Genomic DNA, 24923 nt, shown 5'->3' on the forward strand with positions numbered 1-24923 from the left:
ACAGTGCTTCGACCTTCCTAACTTTGTTCAGATGTCCTAATGTCATTACTATGCACATAGCACACATCATGGCTAGTCAACATACCCTCATTGGATTACTCCTATTTCTATCGGTGGATTGGACTTTATCTGTCATTCCAGGTAAACAACTGTTTTATTTGCTTGGTATATGTATACCAATTAAGCAATTCATTTATGGTATTCTTACGTTATCTGAAATGAATTGATTATTGATTACTATTCATACATGTTGAACAATAGTGAATTCAAAATATTTTTAACAAGAGACACCTGTCTTTAGACAGTATCAGCAGTCATTTCAAAAGGTACATAACATAGATCTACTCATCAGGATGATGGACAGACTTTTCTTTTTAATTATTTTAGGAGTAACAACTGTTATGTGTGACACAAAGTGTGACAATAAATGATAGGGACTAACATAAATAAATGTAATGCAATATGGCATGTAATCACACATCACATGTACAGTTGAAGTCGGAAGTTGACATATACTTTAGCCAAATACATTTAAACTCAGTTTTTCACAATTCTTGACATTTAATCCAAGTAAAATTTACCTGTTTTAGGTCAGTTAGGATTACCACTTTATTTTAAGAAGGTGAAATGTCAGAATAATAGACCCACATTCCCAGTGGGTCAGAAGTTCACATACACTCAATTAGTATTTGGTAGCATTGCCTTTCAATTGTTTAACTTGGGTCAAACGTTTTGGGTAGCCTTCCACAAGCTTCCCACAATAAGTTGGGTGAATTTTGGCCCATTCCTCCCGACAGAGCTGGTGTAACTGAGTCAGGTTTGTAGGCCTCCTTGCTCGCACACGCTTTTTCAGTTCTGCCCACACATTTTCTATAGGATTGAGGTCAGGGTTTTGTGATGGCCTCTCCAATACCTTGACTTTGTTGTCCTTAAGCCATTTTGCCACAACTATGGAAGTATGCTTGGGGTCATTGTCCATTTGGAAGGCCCATTTGCTACAAAGCTTTGACTTCCTAACTGATGCTTTGAGATGTTGCTTCAATATACCCACATCATTTTCCTGCCTCATGATGCCATCTATTTTGTGAAGTGCACCAGCCCCTCCTGCAGCAAAGCACCCCCACAAAATGATGCTGCCACCTCTGTGCTTCACGGTTTAGATGGTGTACCTTTGGCTTGCAAGCCGAATGTCCTCCAAACACAACGATGGTCATCATGGCCAAACAGTTCTATTTTTGTTTCATCAGACCAGAGGACATTTCTCCAAAAAGTACAATCTTTGTCCCCATGTGCAGTTGCAAACCTGCTGTTGTGACCTTGAGTAAGGTGCTTAACCCCCCTCAACAATAGCCTGCCGCACCTCTCCAAAAACCTGTTTATCTATGTACAGTACCAGTCAAACGTTTGGACACACCTACTCACCCACTCAGGGTTTTTCTTTATTTGTACTATTTTCTACATTGTAGAATAATAGTGAAGACATCAAAACTATGAAATAATACATATGGAATCAAGTAGTAACCAAAAAAGTGTTAAACAAATCAAAATATATTTTATATTTGAGATTCTTCAAAGAAGCCACCCTTTGCCTTGATGACAGCTTTGCACAATCTTTGCATTCCCTCATCCAGGTCCACATGGAATGCTTTTCCAACAGTCTTGAAGGAGATCCCACATACGCTGAGCACTTGGCTGCTTTTTGATCACTCTGCGGGCCAACTCATCCCAAACCATCTCAATTGGGTTGAGGTTGGGTGGTTGTGGAGGCCAGATGCAGCACTCCATTACTCTCCTTCTTGGTCTGGGAGGTGTGTTGGGTCATTGTCCTGTTGAAAAACAAATGATATTCCCACTAAGCGCAAACCAGATGGGATGGTATATCACTGCAGAATGCTGTGGTTGTCATGCTGGTTAAGTGTTCCTTGAATTCTAAATAAATCGCTGACAAATGTCAGCAGCAAAGCACCCCCACACCATCACACCTCCTCCACCATGCTTCACGGTGGGAACCACACATGCAGAGATCTACTCTGCCTCTCACAAAGACACGGCAGTTGGAATCAAAAATCAAAAAATTGGATTCATCAGACCAAAAGGACAGAGTTCCACCGGTCTAATGTCCATTGCTCGTGTTTCTTGCCCAAGCAAGTTTCTTCTTCTTATTGGTGTCCCTTAGTAGTGGTTTCTTTAAAGCAATTTGACCATGAAGGCCTGATTCACGCAGTCTCCTCTGAACAGTTAATGTTGAGATGTGTCTGTTACTTGAACTCTGTAAAGCATTTATTTGGGCTGCAATTTCTGAGGCTGGTAACTCTAATGAACTTATACTCTGCAGCAGAGGTAACTCTGGATCTTCCCTTTCTGTGGCGGTCCTCATGAGAGCCAGTTTCATCATAGCGCTTGATGTTTTTTGCGACTGCACTTGAAGAAACTTTCAAAGTTCTTGAAATTGACTGACCTTCATGTCTTAATGTAATTATGGACTGTCTTTTCTCTTTGCTTATTTGAGCTGTCATTTGCCATAATATGGACTTGGTCATTTAACAAATAGGGCTATCTTCTGTATACCACCCCTACCTTGTCACAACACAACTGATTGGCTCAAACGCATTAAGGAAAGAGATTCCACAAATTAACATTTACGAAGACACACCTGTTAATTGAAATGCATTCCAGGTGACTACCTTGTGAAGCTGGTTGAGATAATGCCAAGAGTGTGCGAAGCTGTCATCAAAGCAAACGGTGGCAATTCTTTGAAGAATCTCAAATATAAAATATATTTAGATTTTTTTTATTTTTTATGTTTGGTTACTACATGATTCCAGATTTGTGATTTCATAGTTTTGATGTCTTCACTATTATTCTACAATGTAGAAAATAGAAAAAAAATAGAAAGAAACCTGGAATGATTCGGTGTGTCCAAACTGTGTCTTTTGGAGGGGATTGGTTAAAGTAAAATTTTGGTTGGACCTTGTAGGCAATTGACCAATAAAGTGATCTTAAACACCAATTATATCTGACCCAAGCAGGAATTACAACCATTGGAAACCTCCAACCCTGATATTTCCAGAACCAAAGTCTCTGAGCTATTGGAACTACATGGACTATGTCATGAATAAAAACCAACGTAACAAAATGTTGATGCTCTTCCTTAGAGAATGAGAAGCACCCCAGCTACTGGAACAACAAGGGGAAGCAGGCCCTCCACAAAGCTCTGGATATGAAGCCAAATGTCCGCCGGGCTAAGAACTCCATTCTGTTCCTGGGAGATGGTGAGTGAGATGGGGCTAAGTGTTGGCATGATTTGCACTATAGACAGGACAAAGGGAGGGGGGACATGTCCCCCCCCCCCCCCACACTTAAAAATGTGTCTATTTATGTGATTTAAAGGGTAACATTTGAATTCATGGAAACTAAAGCCCAATAAAATAAAATTAGCTTTGAATGGCAAAACATTTTCAGACAGACCCGTTCTGTTTATCCCCATATGCAATCAAAGTTACTCCCAGGGATAGGTTATTGAATGGGCAAAATGCTTGGAGGGGAATACGCTTTGCTGAATGACGTATGCTCTATGCATGTGTCAAAAAACACAGGTTCTACCAATACCAGGCCACCACAGACAAGTTTTAAAAGGCAATTTGCTTGTAAGACTTGGGAAGGTTACAAACATTCAAAAACACAAGACAACTCATTCCCAAGATGAAGTCCTAGATGCTGATGAGGTGAACAGTATAGCCACCACTACCAGTAGGTTGTTCATCCAGCAAGGGTCAGGGGGGAGAACAGAGCAGGGGTCAGGGGTCAAACAGAGCAGGGGTCGGGGATGGGGGGGGCAGAGCAGGGGTCAGGGGGGGAGAACAGAGCAGGGGTTAGGGGGGAAGAACAGCAGGGGTTAGGGGGGAAGAACATAGCAGGGGTTAGGGGGAAGAACAGAGCAGGGGTTAGGGGGGAAGAACAGAGCAGGGGTTAGGGGGGAAGAACAGAGCAGGGGTTAGGGGGGAAGAACATAGCAGGGGTTAGGGGGGAAGAACAGAGCAGGGGTTAGGGGGGAAGAACAGAGCAGGGGTTAGGGGGGAAGAACATAGCAGGGGTTAGGGGGAAGAACAGAGCAGGGGTTAGGGGGGAAAGAACAGAGCAGGGGTTAGGGGGGAAGAACAGAGCAGGGGTTAGGGGGGAAGAACAGCAGGGGTTAGGGGGGAAGAACAGCAGGGGTTAGGGGGGAAGAACAGAGCAGGGGTTAGGGGGGAAAGAACAGAGCAGGGGTTAGGGGGAAGAACAGAGCAGGGGTTAGGGGGGAAAGAACAGAGCAGGGGTTAGGGGGGAAGAACAGAGCAGGGGTTAGGGGTGAAGAACAGAGCAGGGGTTAGGGGGAAGAACAGAGCAGGGGTTAGGGGGGAAAGAACAGAGCAGGGGTTAGGGGGGAAGAACAGAGCAGGGGTTAGGGGTGAAGAACAGAGCAGGGGTTAGGGGGAAGAACAGAGCAGGGGTTAGGGGGAAGAACAGAGCAGGGGTTAGGGGGAAGAACAGAGCAGGGGTTAGGGGGAAGAACAGAGCAGGGGTTAGGGGGGAAAGAACAGAGCAGGGGTTAGGGGGGAAGAACAGAGCAGGGGTTAGGGGTGAAGAACAGAGCAGGGGTTAGGGGGAAGAACAGAGCAGGGGTTAGGGGGGAAGAACAGAGCAGGGGTTAGGGGGGAAGAACAGAGCAGGGGTTAGGGGGGAAGAACAGAGCAGGGGTTAGAGGGGAAGAACATAGCAGGGGTTAGGGGGAAGAACAGAGCAGGGGTTAGGGGGGAAGAACATAGCAGGGGTTAGGGGGGAAGAACAGAGCAGGGGTTAGGGGGAAGAACAGAGCAGGGGTTAGGGGGAAGAACAGAGCAGGGGTTAGGGGGGAAGAACAGCAGGGGTTAGGGGGGAAGAACAGCAGGGGTTAGGGGGGAAGAACAGAGCAGGGGTTAGGGGGAAGAACATAGCAGGGGTTAGGGGGGAAGAACAGCAGGGGTTAGGGGGGAAGAACAGAGCAGGGGTTAGGGGGGGAAGAACAGAGCAGGGGTTAGGGGGGGAGAACAGCAGGGGTTAGGGGGGAAGAACAGCAGGGGTTAGGGGGGAAGAACAGAGCAGGGGTTAGGGGGGAAGAACAGCAGGGGTCAGGGGTCAAACAGAGCAGGGGTCGGGGATAGGGGGGAAGAACAGAGCAGGGGTCGGGGATGGGGGGGCAGAGCAGGGGTCAGGGGGGGAGAACAGAGCAGGGGTTAGGGGGGAAGAACAGCAGGGGTCAGGGGGGAAGAACAGCAGGGGTCAGGGGTCAAACAGAGCAGGGGTCGGGGATGGGGGGGCAGAGCAGGGGTCAGGGGGGGGAGAACAGAGCAGGGGTTAGGAGGGAAGAACAGCAGGGGTCAGGGGGGAAGAACAGCAGGGGTCAGGGGTCAAACAGAGCAGGGGTCGGGGATGGGGGGGGGCAGAGCAGGGGTCAGGGGGGGAGAACAGAGCAGGGGTTAGGGGGGAAGAACAGCAGGGGTTAGGGGGGAAGAACAGAGCAGGGGTTAGGGGGGAAGAACAGAGCAGGGGTTAGGGGGGAAGAACAGCAGGGGTTAGGGGGGAAGAACAGAGCAGGGGTTAGGGGGGAAGAACAGAGCAGGGGTCGGGGATGGGGGGAGCAGAGCAGGGGTCAGGGGGGAGAACAGAGCAGGGGTTAGGGGGGAAGAACAGCAGGGGTTAGGGGGGAAGAACAGAGCAGGGGTTAGGGGGGAAGAACAGAGCAGGGGTTAGGGGGAAGAACAGAGCAGGGGTTAGGGGGGAAGAACAGAGCAGGGGTTAGGGGGGGAGAACAGAGCAGGGGTTAGGGGGGAAGAACAGAGCAGGGGTTAGGGGGGAAGAACAGAGCAGGGGTTAGGTGGGAAGAACAGAGCAGGGGTTAGGGGGGAAGAACAGAGCAGGGGTTAGGGGGGAAGAACAGAGCAGGGGTTAGGTGGGAAGAACAGAGCAGGGGTTAGGGGGGAAGAACAGAGCAGGGGTTAGGGGGGAAAGAACAGAGCAGGGGTCAGCGGTCAAAAAGTGCAGGGGTCAGTGATCAAACAGAGAAGGGGTGAGCGGGTAAAGAACAGAGCAGGATTCAGGCATCAAACAGAGCAGGGGTCAAACAGAGCATGGTTTTGTCATGCCCGTGGTATACGGTCTGATATACCACAGCTGTCAGCCAATCAGCATTCAGGGCTGGAACCACCCAGTTTATAATGCATTATGAAGCAGTCATTAAAGCATATATTACAAGCAGGATGAGGATGGAAAGGATGCTATTCTCTCTGTGTACAAACAATAGACTTAAACGATTCAAATGTAAAACATAGTGAGAGTAATAATGACCCTTATTATAAAAGTTCTCAACTATTAATTCTAGTCAATCTATTTTTTTTTTTATGATATCCAATTTGATATCCTGTCTTTCATTTGATAAACCTAAGGCTGGCACATATGAATAATTTAGCAGACAATCTAATCCAGAGCAATGTGGATACTGTACTGGTCCCCGGTGGGATTCGAACCCACAACCCAGGCGATGAAAGCACCATGCTCTACCAACTGAGCCACACATGACCTCGCATTTGGCCTCACTTGAACAGTGTTCACTTTAAGGTGAAGGAGATATCCAATAAGCAGCATAGCATCCCATTGCACCAGACATGCTCAATCGAGCGCCGGTAAAGTATTTGATAGAAAACTAACCCAGATCTGAAAACCAATAGATTCCCATTTAGCATCCATGTAGTTTCAATCAAAGTAATGAAAAAAACCTATAGCTCTCTCTCAAATCACAAGGATGACATTTTATCAATTTAAACTCATTGTAGTGAGAACTCATTTAGTTTTGGGACAGGCTTCCCAGCATGCTAGCTGTTCCTGGAATCAATGAGTTCATTTGACTCTGAATAAGTAGAATAAGGGTTTAGTTACCAAAAGTTCACACTATCCCTTTAATAGATAACAAGCAGCATGCAACCACAATATACTGTAAATGTTCACCGAGCTGGATTCAGCACCTACATCACCCACATTCAATGTTAGATCTGATAATCTGTAGTCACCCATCAATGTTAGAGCTGATAATCTGTAGTCACCCATCAATGTTAGAGCTGATATACTGTAGTCACCCATCAATGTTAGAGCTGATAATCTGTAGTCACCCATCAATGTTAGAGCTGATAATCTGTAGTCACCCATCAATGTTAGAGGTGATATACTGTAGTCACCCATCAATGTTAGAGGTGATATACTGTAGTCACCCATCAATGTTAGAGCTGATAATCTGTAGTCACCCATCAATGTAAGAGCTGATAATCTGTAGTCACCCATCAATGTTAGAGCTGATAATCTGTAGTCACCCATCAATGTTAGAGGTGATATACTGTAGTCACCCATCAATGTTAGAGCTGATATACTGTAGTCACCCATCAATGTTAGAGCTGATATACTGTAGTCACCCATCAATGTTAGAGCTGATAATCTGTAGTCACCCATCAATGTTAGAGCTGATATACTGTAGTCACCCATCAATGTTAGAGCTGATATACTGTAGTCACCCATCAATGTTAGAGCTGATATACTGTAGTCACCCATCAATGTTAGAGGTGATATACTGTAGTCACCCATCAATGTTAGAGCTGATATACTGTAGTCACCCATCAATGTTAGAGCTGATAATCTGTAGTCACCCATCAATGTTAGAGGTGATATACTGTAGTCACCCATCAATGTTAGAGCTGATAATCTGTAGTCACCCATCAATGTTAGAGCTGATAATCTGTAGTCACCCATCAATGTTAGAGCTGATATACTGTAGTCACCCATCAATGTTAGAGCTGATAATCTGTAGTCACCCATCAATGTTAGAGCTGATATACTGTAGTCACCCATCAATGTTAGAGCTGATATACTGTAGCTCATTGAACCACGCAATCATTATCAGGTCTTGCGGCAAGGCAGTGGAAGTTATAAATTGTATTAGTCATACACTACCAGTCAAAAGATTTTAGAACACCTACTCATTCAAGGGTTTTTCTTTATTTTTTACTATTTTCTACATTGTAGAATAATAGTGAAGACATCAAAACTATGAAATAACACATATGGAATCTTATAATAACCAAAAAGGTGTTAAACAAATAAAAAATATATTTTATATTTGAGATGCTTCAAAGTAGCCACCCTTTGCCTTGATGACAGCTTTGCACACTCTTGGCATTCTGTCAACTAGCTTCACCTGCAATGCTTTTCAAACAGTCTTGAAGGAGGTCCCACATATGCTGAGCAGCTTGTTGGCTGCTTTTCCTTCACTCTGCGGTCTGACTCATCCCAAACCATCTCAATTGGGTTGAAGTCAGGGGATTGTGGAGGCCAGGTCTTCTGTGACAGCTTGGGCAGCACCATTGAGGTGCTTATTTCTCCATTCTAAAATAAGAAATGTCTTCTTCTACTTCTTTAAGTGTATTGGCAGTTCATAAATAATGTGATAAGATGTGTACTGCCACCTACTGTGCTGCAGTAGGTATAAAGCCAAGGTTGGTGATTTACTGTCACCTGGAGTTATGGAATGTTTGCTCAGGAGTATAATTAATTCCTTGGCTGACCTGTTGACTAAGTATCGGTACCCCTTGTATAAAGCCTTGTTATTGTTATTTTATAGTGTTACTTTTTATTTTATATTTTTTAAACTCTATTTCTTATACTGCATTGTTGGTTAAGGGCTTGTAAGTAAGCATTTCACAGTAAGGTCTACACCTGTTGTATTCAGCACATGTGACAAATAACATTTGATTCATTTTCCACCCAGCACAGAGCATTTTTTATTAAGAACAAATTCTTATTTACAATGACAGCCTACCAGGGAACAGTGCCTTGTTCAGGGGCAGAACTACAGATTTTTTCCCTTGTCAGCTCAGGGGAATCAATCCAGCAACTTTTTGATTACTGGCCCAACGCCCTAACCACTAGACTACCTGCCACCCCAGGAGAAGCTGTAAAAACGTTATCTGTCAATTCAGGTGAAGTTGTCAAAAGGTTGTGTGCTCTGCCAATGTCCATGCAGGTATGGGCATCCCCACAGTGACTGCAGCGAGGATCCTCAAAGGGCAGATGAATGGAGGGAACGGAGAGGAGTTTAGTCTGGCAATGGACACCTTCCCACATTTAGCCCTGTCTAAGGTCTGTCCAATCTCCTCTCATGAAGACAATATCATTTGAACCTCATCATTTTTTCATTTTGATGTCAGATATTTCAAATATGTATTACGCTCACTACGTTGAACAAGCCTACTGCTGTAAAGATGTGAAGTTAACCCACCTGATGGCCTTTATGACTTCAGGATACTAGTAATATAATTATACTACTATTATAATGATAGTGTTTATACCAGGGGAGGGATCCATTCCACTGTAAAAGAATCCATTCAGGAAATAAATTACTAAAAATAAAATAGTTATATATTTATCCAATTAATTTAATGGAGAACTGAACTCAACCCTGGTACAACGGAGACATGTAAATTAAGATGTTTCACTGGTTTACAACAAATCTGTGTGTGTGTGTGTGTGTGTGTGTGTGTGTGTGTGTGTGTGTGTGTGTGTGTGTGTGTGTGTGTGTGTGTGTGTGTGTGTGTGTGTGTGTGTGTGTGTGTGTGTGTGTGTGTGTATTTGACCCTGAAGACGTACAACGTGGACCAGCAGATGCCTGATAGTGCCGGCACGGCCACGGCCTACCTGTGTGGTGTGAAGGCCAACTATGGAACTCTGGGTCTCAGTGCCTCAGCTCTCCGCTACAACTGCAACAGCACCTTCGGAAACGAGGTGGAATCTGTCCTTCACCGCGCCAAGATGGCAGGTAGGGGGTTAAATAGGGTCCTTGTCTGAATGGTCTAGGCTTTTCCTAACTCAGTCCTGAGGCCCCCCCCCCCCCTGGGTGCACATTTTGGTTTTTGCCCCTAGCACTACACACAGGGTTGGGTAGATTACTTTCTAAATGTAATCCATTACAGTTACTAGTTACCTGTCCAAAATTGTAATCGGTAACGTCATTTTTGGATTAACCCAAACTCGTATAACGTAATCTGATTACATTCAGTTACTTTTAGATTACTTTCCTCTTAAGAGGCATTAGAAGAAGACAAAAAATGTATGTTACCAATTGAATGACATCTATTGCAGGATAAATCAATGTTAAAGTTTACTCAAATTTTACTTAATGGGTTGGTTATGTAGGCTTCTTCTAACCCATCACTTTCTACTACATATAATAATACGATAAAAACATTTTTTTAAATGGATTTAGCAACTACAGATTGCCCCTTTAAGTCTATCAAAAGTGTGCAAGTTTGAGCATGTGTCCATTAGGCTTATGGATATTTATTTTATCAGCATGGTTTAGATTGAGCGATAAAAGCCCCACTTTTATTCCAAAGGCTGGGATCCGCACAATGATTTGATAGGCAGTTTAAACTTCTTGAATTCAACCATTATTGGGTTCAAATACACATTTAGATTTGTGAACAGCCATCCACACCAACCACAATCTGTAAGGCGCAAATACCTAAATGAGAGAGCAACAGTGTGATTCACATCAATGCGCTACGTAGATATCAATAATAAGTGATATCCGTATCGCCGTAGACTACACCACTACTATCATCCTTACCGCCAAGCGTTTATTCAAATGGTATAATCCTTGGATGACGACAGCAGTCGCACCATTGGAAGACACCGCTTGGACTGTAGCCTACAAAAGCCTATTCCTGCTCTTTCCCCCCGATCCATCAAACACATTTGTTGTGTCATCATAGTGGTCTATGACTCGTGGTCAGACTCGCTCAGGTGGAACAAACTTAAACTTGCGCCTTTTTTTTCAATGCTGATTTGAACGTGTCAAAGACTTTTCTGAATTTAAAAGTCATCCTCAAAGTAATCATCTAGTTTTTCAAAAGTATCTATAATCTGAGTACAATATTTTTGTTGGTAACGGATTACAGTTACCAGTTTTTTTGTAATCCCTTACATATAAATCTGTTACTCCCCAACCCTGACTACACAGCGGATTCAAATAATCTAAACTTGACGATGAGTTGGTTATTTGAATCAGCTGTGTACAGTAGTGCTAGGTCAAGAACCAAAATGTGCTCCCAGGGGGGGGCCCCAGGACCTAGTTTGGGAAACCCTGATCTAGTGGAATAGATTCCTCCTTTCGTCTCCTTTTTTTCAGATCTAAAAGGGATTGTACTGGAGATGGACCTTTGGTGGAAATCCATCCAGAGCTTTCAATAAATTAGGGGTCATCAGTGGTCATCCGTGGTCATCAGTGAAAAAAAATGAAAGGAGACTATTTTTAAGTGTATTGAGACACTACCCGGGACTATTTTTAACCTCTACGGGACCGGTGTCCCCCCACGGGAGCTAACGTGTGCGAATGTGATTAGCATGGATACACGTGTCTTATATGGGCAGAAAACTTAAATTCTTGTTTATCTTACTGCACTGTCCAATTTACAGTAGCTATTACAGTGAAATAATACCATGCTATTGTTTGAGGAGAGTGGACAGTTATGAACTTGAAAATGTATCAATTAACCAGTTAGGCACATTTGGGCAGACTTAATAAAACATTTTGAACAGTTATGCGATGGTTCATTGGATCAGTCTAAAAATTTAACAATACACTGCTGCCATCTAGTGGCCAAAATCTAAATTGCGCCTCAACTGCAATATTACATTATGGACATTCTCTTGCATTTCAAAGATGATATAAAAAAAAGAAAAAACATGTTTTTTCTTTGTATTATCTTTTACCAGATCTAATGTGTTATATTCTCCTACATTCATTTCCTATTTCCACAAACTTCAAAGTGTTTCCTTTCAAATGGTATCAAGAATATGCATATCCTTGCTCCAGGTCCTGAGCTACAGGCAGTTAGATTTGGATATGTAATTTTAGGTGAAAATGTTAAAAAAGGGTCCGATCCTCCACCTGTCAAAGGGGAAATATCACATTGGTATTTTCAGAGTTAGAGTAGTTAGCTAGATATTGAGACGGTTCAGAGACCATAGAAAATATAAATTAGTTTCTTATTCTTATTATGTTTCTTATTGAACAACTTTCCCTCAGTTTCACTCAGTTTCTCTCCCGTTGGTGCCTTATGAACATGAGCCTGTGGTTGTGATGCGTTTCAGGGAAGTCGGTGGGCATCGTCTCTACTGCCCGTGTGCAACACGCCTCTCCTGGAGCCGCCTACTCTCACACAGCCAACCGAGGCTGGTATGCCGACTCTGACATGAACGTCGCAGACATCGCAGCAGGATGCCGTGACATCGCCTACCAGCTGGTCCACAACACTGACATCAATGTAAGACCCCAGAAGTGGCCATCTTAGATAACAGACAAGATGGCTGACTTTCAAGGATATTGAGCACCATAATGCGTATTATCTTATGTGAATGAAACATTTTGAATGTGTATTGTTTACATTGCAAGACATATAATTTGAGTCAGGCCAGTTAACTCATCCAGCAAGATAATTCAAGATAGCATACAGGATTACATTTTAAGAAGTAATTCCACACTTTCCAAGCTTTTTTGGAATGTAGCATTTTGAAACATTAAATTAGCCTGCTCCCAAAACGTTTTCCTAGTGGAACCAGCCCGATCTCTGCATTCACCATTCTATTATCCTGGTGGAACCAGATCAATCACTGCATCCACCATTCTGTTATAGTGGAACCAGCACGATCGCTGCATCCACCATTCTATTATCCTGGTGGAACCAGATCAATCACTGCATCCACCATTCTGTTATAGTGGAACCAGCACGATCGCTGCATCCACCATTCTATTATCCTGGTGGAACCAGATCAATCACTGCATCCACCATTCTGTTATAGTGGAACCAGCACGATCGCTGCATCCACCATTCTATTATCCTGGTGGAACCAGATCAATCACTGCATCCACCATTCTATTATCCTGGTGGAACCAGATCAATCACTGCATCCACCATTCTGTTATAGTGGAACCAGCCCGATCTCTGCATCCACCATTCTATTATCCTGGTGGAACCAGATCAATCACTGCATCCACCATTCTGTTATAGTGGAACCAGCACGATCGCTGCATCCACCATTCTATTATCCTGGTGGAACCAGATCAATCACTGCATCCACCATTCTGTTATAGTGGAACCAGCACGATCGCTGCATCCACCATTCTATTATCCTGGTGGAACCAGCTCAATCACTGAATCCACCATTCTGTTATGGTGGAACCAGCCCAATCGCTGCATCCACCATTCTATTATCCTGGTGGAACCAGCCCAATCGCTACATCCACCCTTCTGTTATCCTGGTGGAACCAGCCCAATCACTGCATCCACCATTCTGTTATCCTGGTGGAACCAGGCCAATCACTGCATCCACCGTTCTATTTCACTTTACTTATCAGTCTGGGCTTATGCCGCATTCACGTGCTAGTCGAAACTATGAAACTCAAATTGATTATATACACTGAGGGGATTGAATAATTGTCGCGGGGTGCCCGGTGGGAGGAGATTTGTGTTTCCCTGGTGGGAGGAGTTTGGGGTTGCCCCGGTGGGAGGAGTTTGTGGTTACCCCGGTAGGAGCCGTTTGGAATTGCCCCGGTGGGAGGAGTTTGGTGTTGCCCTGGTGGAAGGAGTTTGGTGTTGCCCCGGTGGGAGGAGTTTGGAGTTTCCCCGGTAGGAGCCGTTTGGAATTGCCCCGGTGGGAGGAGTTTGGTGTTGCCCTGGTGGAAGGAGTTTGGTGTTGCCCCGGTGGGAGGAGTTTGGTGTTGCCCCTGTGGGAGGAGTTTGGGGTTGCCCCGGTGGGAGGAGTTTGGGGTTGCCCTGGTGGAAGGAGTTTGGTGTTGCCCTGGTGGAAGGAGTTTGGTGTTGCCCTGGTGGAAGGAGTTTGGTGGTGCCCTGGTGGAAGGAGTTTGGTGTTGCCCTGGTGGAAGGAGTTTGGTGTTGCCCTGGTGGAAGGAGTTTGGTGGTGCCCTGGCTGGAGGAGTTTGGTGTTGCCCTGGTGGAAGGAGTTTGGTGGTGCCCTGGCTGGAAGGAGTTTAGTGTTGCCCTGGTGGAAAGAGTTTGGTGGTGCCCTGGTGGAAGGAGTTTGGTGTTGCCCTGGTGGAAGGAGTTTGGTGGTGCCCTGGTGGAAGGAGTTTGGTGTTGCCCTGGTGGAAGGAGTTTGGTGGTGCCCTGGTGGAAGGAGTTTGGTGGTGCCCTGGTGGAAGGAGTTTGGTGGTGCCCTGGTGGAAGGAGTTTGGTGTTGCCCTGGTGGAAGGAGTTTGGTGGTGCCCTGGTGGAAGGAGTTTGGTGTTGCCCTGGTGGAAGGAGTTTGGTGGTGCCCTGGTGGAAGGAGTTTGGTGGTGCCCTGGTGGAAGGAGTTTGGTGTTGCCCTGGTGGAAGGAGTTTGCACCGGATTTCATTTTGGAACTAGGCTGCCTCCTGGGCGTGAGCCAGGTGCCCTGCTCTGGCTGACAACGACGTCGGCTCAAAACTAAAGTGACATAGGATAAACACAAATGAGTAGGATTCTGTGTTCCCATGCTAATGGGATGGCTTTGGATAAATACGCTTTATCTGCCTTTATTTGACTTCCCAGTAAGAACTAGTTTGAAAATTCAAACATTTATTTTATGGAAAAGAGATTTCTGAATGATGCATCATGCTGCCTTGTTGACAACATGACTGAACGACGCGGTTTTCTGTTCCATTTGAACAGGGTGCTCCTCCCTCACCACTTTGGTCTGTTCACGTCACGGGCCATAGACCGGTGCACAACGTTTCAGCTTTATCAAACTCCCTCACTGTGCTTTGAATTAAGCCTTCCCCTGATCGGTTGAAAGTAACCCAATTGCTGACAAGTTGATTGTCAGTGAAGTTAAATAGAATGGTGAGCGATCAGACTGCTTCCACCAGGCTACCAAAATGTATCCCACAGCATGAACATTGATTCATACATGGAAACCAACCAGCATCTACTGTTCATTAACCTCCACGTGTCCTGTGACAGGTCATTCTTGGTGGAGGACGAAAATATATGTTTTCCAATGAGACACAGGACCCAGAGTACCCATCGTACAAAGGAGTCCGTAACGACAAGTTTGACCTCACCGCAGTGTGGCTTAATAACAAACAGGTAAAACATGGCTGCAGACACTAAACCTTCACTACAATTGTATCAATGACTCATTCACAGCAATGCGGTAATGCTGGGCTGAAGGTGTTATACCAGCTAAGACAACCTTGGCAATTGGTGACCATTGTGTTATTGGTATCTGTAGGCTGAACAAAAGAAAGTCTGAATCTGGACAATAAGTCACAATGAGATCAGACAACTTTCACTTTCCTGCTTCTTCACCATTTTTCAACCCTTTTCAATAAACCCTTACCCGTACCTCTGCTTTATAGAATGCAAAGTATGTGTGGAACAAAGATGAATTTGACAAAGTGAATCCGGAAAAAACAGACTATCTGATGGGTAAGAATCTACGTACATCTTGCTCTAGTAGAAAGGAACACTGAGCTTTTAGTAGTCAATAATTATTATTTGAAATGTATATTTTTCTTTATTTAGGTGGGAGATCAGCTTATATTAGATTGTAGCTTCCATCAATGTAATTGTCTGCATCACTTCCAATACCCCATATTTTTTTGCAAATACATACATTCGAAGTCGGAAGTTCACATACACCTTAGGCAAATACATTTAAACTCAGTTTTTCACAATTCCTGACATTTAATCCTAGTAAAAATTCCCTGTGTTTGGTCAGTTAGGATCACCACTTTATTTTAAGAATGTGAAATGTCAGAAATAGTAGAGAATGATTTATTTCAGCTTTTATTTCTTTCATCACATTCCCAGTGTGTCAGAAGCTTACATACACTCAATTACTATTTGGTCGCATTGCCTTTCAATTGTTTAACTTGGGTCAAACGTTTCAGGTAGCCTTCCACAAGCTTCCCATAATAAGTTGGGTGAATTTTGGCCCATTCCTCCTGACAGAGCTGGTGTAACTGAGTCAGGTTTGTAGGCCTCCTTGCACACACACGCTTTTTCAGTTCTGCCCACAAATGTTCTATAGGATTGAGGTCAGGGCTTTGTGATGGCCACTCCAATACCTTGCCTTTGTTGTCCTTAAGCCATTTTGTTACAACTTTGGAAGTATGCTTGGGGTCATTGTCCATTTGGAAGACACATTTGCAACCAAGCTTTAACTTCCTGACTGATGTCTTGAGATGTTGCTTCAATATATCCACAACATGATGCCATCTATTTTGTGAAGTGCACCAGTCCCTCCTGCAGCAAAGCACCGCCACAACATGACGCTGCCACCTCCGTGCTTCACGGTTGGGATGGTGTTCTTCGGCTTGTAAGCTTCCCCCTTTATCCTCCAAACACAACGATGGTTATTATTGCCAAACAGTTCTATTTTTGTTTCATCAGACGAGAGGACATTTCTCCAAAAAGTACGATCTTTGTTCCCATGTACAGTTGCAAACCGTAGTCTGGCTTTTTTATGGCGGTTTTGGAGCAGTGGCTTCTTCCATGCTGAGCAGTCTTTCAGGTTATGTCGATATAGGACTCGTTTTACTGTGGATATAGATACTTTGTACCTGTTTCCTCCAGCATCTTCACAAGGTCCTTTGCTGTTGTTCTGGGATTGATTTGCACTTTTTGCACCAAATCAGAAATCAGCCAAGATCTCAGAAAAAAAATTGTAGACCTCCACAAGTCTAGTTCATCCTTGGGAGCAATTTCCAAATGCCTGAAGGTACCACGTTCATCTGTACAAACAATAGTACGCAAGTTTTAACACCATGGGACCAAGCAGCCGCCATACCGCTCAGGAAGGAGACTCGTTCTGTCTCCTAGAGATGAACGTACTTTGGTGGGAAAAGTGCAAATCAATCCCAGAACAACAGCAAAGGACCTTGTGAAGATGCTGGAGGAAACAGGTACAAAGTATCTATATCCACAGTAAAACGAGTCCTATATCGACATAACCTGAAAGACCGCTCAGCAAGGAAGAAGCCACTGCTCCAAAACCGCCATAAAAAAGCCAGACTACGGTTTGCAACTACACATTGGAACAAAGATCGTACTTTTTGGAGAAATGTCCTCTGGTCTGATGAAACAAAAATAGAACTGTTTGGGCATAATGACCATGTTTGGAAAAGGGGGAGGAAAAAGGGGGGGGCATGCAAGCCCGAAGAACACCATCCCAACCGTGAAGCACGGGGGTGGCAGCATCATGTTGTGGGGGTGATTTGCTGCAGGAAAGACTGGTGCACTTCACAAAATAGATGGCTTCATGAGGAAAGAAAATGATGTCGATATATTGAAGCAACATCTCAAGACATCAGTCAGGTAGTTAAAGCTTGGTCGCAAATGTGTCTTCCAAATGGACAATGACCCCAAGCTTACTTCCAAAGTTGTGGCAAAATGGCTTAAGCACAACAAAGGCAAGGTATCGGAGTGGCCATCACAAAGCCCTGACCTCAATATCATAGAAAATTTCTGGGCAGAACTGAAAAAGCATGTGCGAGCAAGGAGGCCTACAAACCTGACTCAGTTACACCAGCTCTGTCAGGAGGAATGGGCCAAAATTCACCCAATTTATTGTGGGAAACTTGTGGAAGGCTACCCGACACGTTTGACCCAAGTTAAACAATTGAAAGGCAATGCTACCAAATACTAATTGAGTGTATGTAAACTTCTGCCCCACTGGGAATGTGATGAAAGAAATAAAAGCTGAAATAAATCATTCTCTACTATTTCTGACATTTCACATTCTTAAAATAAAGTGGTGATCCTAACTGACCTAACTGACTTTTTACTGGGATTAAATGTCAGGAATTGTGAAAAAATTTGTTTAAATGTATTTGGCTAAGGTGTATTTAAAACCTCCGACTTCAACTGTTAAACGTGCATTCTATTAACCCACATCTTGTAACAATGGATTGGCCATGTTACCTGGAGATTTTTAACTGTGTTTTTTTCTAATCCAGGTCTGTTTGAGCCAAGTGACTGCCGCTATGAGCTAGAGCGTGACCATACCTTGGACCCTTCCCTCACTGAGATGGTGGACAAAGCCATCAAGATCCTCCGCAGGAACCCCAAAGGCTTCTACCTCTTTGTGGAAGATGAGTATTAATACTTCCCTGGATGACCTTGGGCAACAGCATCCCCAAATTATGATGTACTGTGTAAGAGAACCTAGGCCAGGATAATCAAATTAGGAGGACGAGAGCTTTTCAGTGTAAACTAATGCAGTTGACAGTAGTTGGGGAGTGTATTGTACGGGAGTAATTGTGGACCAAATCATGCCTATATAGGGTACTTAACTCAAGCACTATGAATCAATGACTGTCAAGTATGTCATTTCATTTCAGTTCTTACATTTTGTTGAAAATTGGTACATGGTGTTCCTTCTTACAGTGACATCATCTCTCCAATATGGAGTACAGTTTTGACAGTGACATCATCTCTCCTAGATGGAGTACAGTTTTGACAGTGACATCATCTCTCCTAGATGGAGTACAGTTTTGACAGTGACATCATCTCTCCTAGATGGAGTACAGTTTTGACAGTGACATCATCTCTCCAAGATGGAGTACAGTTTTGACAGTGACATCATCTCTCCAAGATGGAGTACAGTTTTGACAGTGACATCATCTCTCCAAGATGGAGTACAGTTTTGACAGTGACATCATCTCTCCAAGATGGAGTACAGTTTTGACAGTGACATCATCTCTCCTAGATGGAGTACAGTTTTGACAGTGTCATCATCTCTCCTAGATGTAGTATAGTTTTGACAGTGACATCATCTCTCCTACATGGAGTACAGTTTTGACAGTGACATCATCTCTCCTAGATGGAGTACAGTTTTGACAGTGACATCATCTCTCCTAGATGGAGTATAGTTTTGAAAGTGACATCATCTCTCCTACATGGAGTACAGTTTTGACAGCCTATTACATCTATTTAAAGCTTCTGCGAGTGAGGGGACTAATAAAGATAATTCATAAAGATCATATTGTTTTGACAATTGCTGGGGGGTTTTTCACTTCAAGGGGGAGAATTGATCACGGTCACCATAGCAGCGGGGCCAAATTTGCCCTGACGGAGGCGGTGGAGTTTGACAATGCCATCGAGCGGGCGGCAGAACTGACCAGTGAGCTGGACACTCTGTCTGTGGTCACTGCTGACCACTCCCACGTCTTCTCCTTTGGAGGGTACTCCAACAGAGGGAACCCCGTCTTAGGTAGGTTACATCATGAAGTCCATACTTAGGCCTAGGGTTGCAAAGCTACCGGTAATTTGCCAAAGTAAACATATTAAACACCAATGGTATTCACTAAGTTGATGGTTTATATTTATGATATTGTTTTACAGCTTTGTCATAATTTGTTTTATTTTAAAATCATCTTATTTGATTATTTGCCATTGGAAAGTATTCATACCCCTTGACTTTTTCCACATTTTGTTACATTACAGACTTATTTTAAAATGTATTAAATAAAAAAATATCCTCAGCAATCTAGACACAATAACCTATATTGACAAAAATAAAACAAGTTTTACATAAATGTTTGCAAATGTATTAGAAATAAAAAATATAAATACTTTATTGACATAAGTATTCAGACTCTTTGCTATGAGACTCGAGATTGAGCTCAGCTGCATCCTGTTTCCATTGATCATCCTTGAGATGTTTCTACAATTTGATTGGAGTCCACCTCTGGTAAATTCAATTAATTAGACATGATTTGGAAAGGCACACACGTCTATATAAGGTCCCATAGTTGACAGTGCATGTCAGAGCAAAAACCAAGCCATGAGGTCGACGAAATTGTCCGTAGAGCTCCGAGACAGGATTGTGTCGAGGCACAGATTTGGGGAAGGGTACCAAAACATGTCTGAAGACTTGAAGGTCCTCAAGAACACAGTTGCCTCCATTATTCTTAAAAGGAAGAAGTTTGGAACCACCAAGACTCTTCCTACAGCCCACTTGGAGTTTGCCAAAGGCACCTAAAGGACTCCCAGACCATGAGAAACAAGATTCTCTGGTCTGATGAAACCAAGATTGAACTCTTTGGCCTGAATGCCAAGCGACACGTCTGAAAGAAACCTGGCACTATGCCTATGGTGAAGCATGGTGGTGGCGGCATCATGCTGTGCCAAGAGTGTGCAAAGCTTTCATCAAGGCAAAGGGTGGCTACTTTGAATTATCTCAAATATAACAAATATTTTGATTTGTTTAATTAACACTTTTTTTGGTTACTACATGATTCCATATGTGTTATTTCATAGTTTTTATGTTTTCACTATTATTCTACAATGTAGAAAATAGTAAAAATAAAGAAAAACCCTGAAATGAGTAGGTGTCCAAACTTTTGACTGATGTAAATGTGATATTATTATTATATATATTTTTAAAATGTGCAAAAATGTCTAAACTTATTTTTGCTTTGCCATCATGGGGAATTGTGTGCAGATTGACGAGGGGAAAAAATGATTTAATACATTTTAGAGTAAGGCTGTAACGTAACAAAATGTGGAAAAAGTCAAGGGTACTTTCTGAATGCACTGTATATTACATGTGATGAGGCCACGCAGGGGCACCCGAGTGGACACTATTATATTTTACAGCTCCCGAGTGGCGCAGCGGTCTAAGGCACGGCATCTCAGTGCTAGAGGTGACACTACAGACCCTGGTTCGATCCCGGGCTGTATCACAACCGGTCGAGATCGGAAGTCCCATAGTGCAGCGCATAATTGACCCAGCGTCGTTAGTGTTAGGCCGAGGTAGACCGCCATTGTAAAGATAATTGCAGACACATTTTGATAATCTGAAGTTCCCAAAAAAAGACCACTAGATGTTATAAAATAAAGTTTAAATAAACTTGAAAACGGGATGGAACCGAAATCATTTTCCAATCGTTTCTTTCTGAACAGAACCATTCCCCCCCCCCCCTTTATACTGCAGAATAAAGTTCTGAACCGGTTCAAACCCCCCCAAACTACCGGCTTATACATATAGTCTACAAAACATTAGGAAAACCTGCTCTTTACATGACATAGACTGATCAGGTGAATCCAGGTGACATAGACTGATCAGGTGAATCCAGGTGATCCCTTGATGTCACTTGTTAAATCCACTTCAATCAGTGTAGATGAAGGGGAGGAGACATGGTTAAATAAGGATTTTCAAGCCTTGAGACAATTGAGACATGGATTGTGTGCCATTCAGAGGGGTAATGTGCTAAACAAAAGATTTAAGTGCCTTTGAATGGGTTGTGGTAGTAGGTGTCAGGCACACTGTTTTGAGTGTGAAAAGAACTACAACGCTGATGGGTTTCACCGTTTCCTGTGTGTATCAAGAATGGTCCACCACCTAAAGGACATCCAGCCAACTTGACACAACTGTGGGAAGCATAGGAGTCAACATGGGCCAGCATCCCTGTGGAACGCTTTCGACATCTTGCAGAGTCCATGCCCTGATGAATTGAAGCTGTTCTGAGGGCAATATTAGGAAGGTATCCTTCGTGTTTTGTACACTCAGTCGATAGTTTTTTTTCTGTTCCGTTTTAAACCTCTGAAATCAACTTATTTTAAATTACTTCACCAATCAGTGCTGATAGAGCAGCTTGTATTGGAAAGTGCAAGCTATAGTTGTTTACATGTGCGATGGACAGAAAGGTGGCGCGAGATGCGATTGAAATTTTGCTGGTCACAAGAGAGAGTGAGAGAGGGTGAGGCTAGGCTTGAAGCGCTGGGCATCTTGTTATGACATGCATTATCTGAATTAGACCTACTGAATTATACCTACGGAGGAGTGGCTTCTATGGAGGAACTTTGAATGTCTTTGAACTTCCTAGAGTTTGCTTAACGTTGGACCAGAGCGAGCTAGCTAGCGAGCTAACTAGATAACAAGCTTGTGTGTCCAGAGTGGCACCAGAATAAAAACACGTCTTACCTTTTTGTGGTTAATAAATCCAATGTGAAATGTAATAACTATAGTATAATGTAATCCAAAATATCTCCCTAATTTCTGAATCACGTTTGTAACATCAGTATGCTACAGCCTATGCTTCAGAGGGGGAGGGGCTACAGTAACCTAGGCTTCAGAGGGGGAGGGGCTACAGTAACCTAGGCTTCAGAGGGGGAGGGGCTACAGTAACCTAGGCTTCGGAGGGGGAGGGGCTACAGTAACCTAGGCTTCGGAGGGGGAGGGGCTACAGTAACCTAGGCTTCGGTGGGGGCGGGGCTACAGTAACCTAGGCTTCGGAGGGGGAGGGGCTACAGCAACCTAGGCTTCGGAGGGGGAGGGGCTACAGTAACATAGGCTTCGGAGGGGGAGGGGCTACAGTAACCTAGGCTTCGGAGGGGGAGGGGCTACAGTAACCTAGGCTTCGGAGAGGGAGGGGCTACAGTAACCTAGGCTTTGGAGGGGGAGGGGCTACAGTAAACCTAGGATTTGGAGGGGGAGGGGCTACAGTAACCTAGGCTTCGGCAGGGGGGGGGCAGGTAGCCTACACAAGTACACACACTGGCAAAGATTTTCAGCTGGAAGGCAGACACTGGAATACGTTTCTGAGTGACAACGTAAGTGTTTTGCATAGGTGCTTTGTTGTGTTGTTTTGTGGGACTGGAAAAAATGCCTAGAAAGTAAAATAACTTTATTAACCGGTTCCCATACCTTTTCTGGAACAGTACAGATCACTTTCGTTCCAGGTTCTGATTTCGCTCTTTTACTGTTTTTCGGTTTTGTTCCCTGAACCGGTTCAAACCCTTGCTTGAAAGCTACTAAGATATTGGTAGTTTACAGGTAAACTTAGGAAGTTTCCAGTAATATACGCACTCTTTGCATCCCTAGGTAGGCCACATCATACATGGTCCATCAAATATGGCCAAAAAATGCAGTGTATTGATCAGGCCCCCTATTCCATTTGCTTTAATGGTATTTTTGGGGGCTAAACATAGGGGTTTATATAATTATGTGGTCAAGGGGGCTGTTATGTGTATTTGAGCAAGCTTAGCGTTAGACTGACAAAATCTAATGTCATGCTGGTATGCATTGTGTCTTGAAGGTCTGTCCCGTAACTTGGCTGACGATAAAAAGAGCTTTACCACCACACTCTATGGAAATGGACCAGGATACAAGTTAGTCAATGGATCTCGTGCAGATGTGAACACAACGGAAGCAGGTACGTTTTGCTTTTGAGCACTGCATCATAAAAAGGAACTCTAAATTTGACAGAATGTGTAGAGGAAAATGACAGCAAAATAAGATAATCTTGTCTGATCAAATGGAAAAATGGTGTTGGCAAAAAAATGAGGGGGGTGGCAGTACATTTAGGAAGAAATTTGCATTTAAAATAAAATTTAAAAAATACAACTTTTGAAAAAAATATATTCTACTTTCAGTTTATTGAGAAGTCATGCAAAAATATAATTAAAATGTTAGTTTATTTCCCAAATTGACTGTCTTCAATTCAAATTGACCCCAACCCTGACATCAGTTAATGAAGATTAAAATAGTTTCAATGCGTTTATCATGCAGATAATCGTAGGAAATGAACATCAAAACGAAAGCCAATGATTGTATTTGTTTATTAATTATCCTCCTTAAAAGGCCTACAGTTTCCAAATTGCATGACAGCATGTATATTTTCTCTCTCCTAACTCTGGCTCTCCTTCTCACCTCCAGATCACAAAGATTACAAGCAGCAGTCAGCTGTACCTCTGGACTCCGAGACCCACGGCTCAGAGGACGTGGCCATCTTTGCCAAGGGCCCAATGGCCCACCTCTTCCACGGGGTCCAGGAGCAGAGCTACATTGCCCACGTCATGGCCTACGCAGCCTGCATTGAGCCCTACACAGAATGCTTCATCCCAGACCTAGAGCCAGAGCCTGGCCACACAGGAGCCACCAACCCCAGCCTCATAGTGCTGCTGATGGGCCTCATACCTGCCCTCGTCTCTCTCTTCACTGTCTGATGGGCCTCATACCTGCCCTCCTCTCCCTCTGATGGGCCTCATACCTGTCCTCCTCTACCTCTTCTCTGTCTGATGGGCCTCATACCTGCCCTCCTCTTCTCTGTCTGATGGGCCTCATACCTGCCCTCCTCTGTCTGATGGGCCTCATACCTGCCCTCCTCTCCACTGTCTGATGGACCTCATACATGCCCTCCTCTCCATTATATCTGTCTGATTAGGAAACATGTGGAGAACCAGCTATGATTAATCTACTGAGATTTATCAGATATTCCACCACACAGACATTTTACATTTGAGTCATTTAGCAGATACTCTTACAGTAGTGAGTGCATCCATTTTTGTACTGGGGAGTCGAACCCACAACCCTGCCGTTGCAAGCTCCATGCTCTACCAACTGAGCTGCGCTCTACCAACTGACCTACACGGGACCAATAGCTACACCCGGATAGCTCTTCTGTCCTGCAATATTGATATACCTTATTTGTTGGCATTGCTAATGTTCAATCAAGATATGGGTAATCATGTTCAACCCATGTTTGTTTGTTATTAAGGTATGGATAGTAATGTTTGCTATTGAGGTATGGGTAGTTATGTTTGCTATTTAGGAAAGGGAAAGGGTATGGATAGTAATGTTTATTTAGGAAAGGGGTATGGATAGTAATGGCGTTGTGTAAACTGAGCTGATCTACAGTATAACCACCATTGACACTCCATAAATATCCAAATGTACTTGCAATTAGTCTAATTCATTTCAAATAAAATTACATTTTTGGTAGGAAACAATTATTCTTGAAGTTAATTCTTGTTAACCATTTTATTGTCAAAGTTAGTAACATGACTATTGAAAGGAAAATATAAACGGATGTGGC

The 24923-nt window shown here is 43.7% G+C and overlaps 1 protein-coding gene across 1 annotated transcript; it reads left to right on the forward strand.

Moving 5' to 3' along the window:
- On the forward strand, nt 1-24834 carry LOC120053602 (intestinal-type alkaline phosphatase-like). Its single transcript, XM_039000743.1, has 11 exons — nt 1-141; nt 3156-3272; nt 9083-9198; nt 9700-9874; nt 12211-12383; nt 15061-15186; nt 15459-15528; nt 18060-18194; nt 19124-19315; nt 23145-23261; nt 23765-24834. The coding sequence occupies exons 1-11, from the start codon at nt 51-53 to the stop codon at nt 24052-24054; spliced, it is 1602 nt and encodes a 533-aa protein (XP_038856671.1). The 5' UTR covers nt 1-50; the 3' UTR covers nt 24055-24834.
- Nucleotides 24835-24923: the final 89 nt, after the last annotated feature.

This window comes from Salvelinus namaycush, chromosome 9 (assembly GCF_016432855.1).
Source record: "Salvelinus namaycush isolate Seneca chromosome 9, SaNama_1.0, whole genome shotgun sequence".
Classification (NCBI taxonomy): Eukaryota; Metazoa; Chordata; class Actinopteri; order Salmoniformes; family Salmonidae; genus Salvelinus; species Salvelinus namaycush.

Coding starts and splice junctions, on each gene's coding strand:
- LOC120053602 (XM_039000743.1), top strand. CDS start 51: ATGCACATAGCACACATCATGGCTAGTCAACATACCCTCATTGGATTA. Junction 15,529..18,059: donor AAAAACAGACTATCTGATGG/GTAAGAATCTAC, acceptor TTTCTAATCCAG/GTCTGTTTGAGCCAAGTGAC. Junction 19,316..23,144: donor CAGAGGGAACCCCGTCTTAG/GTAGGTTACATC, acceptor TGTGTCTTGAAG/GTCTGTCCCGTAACTTGGCT.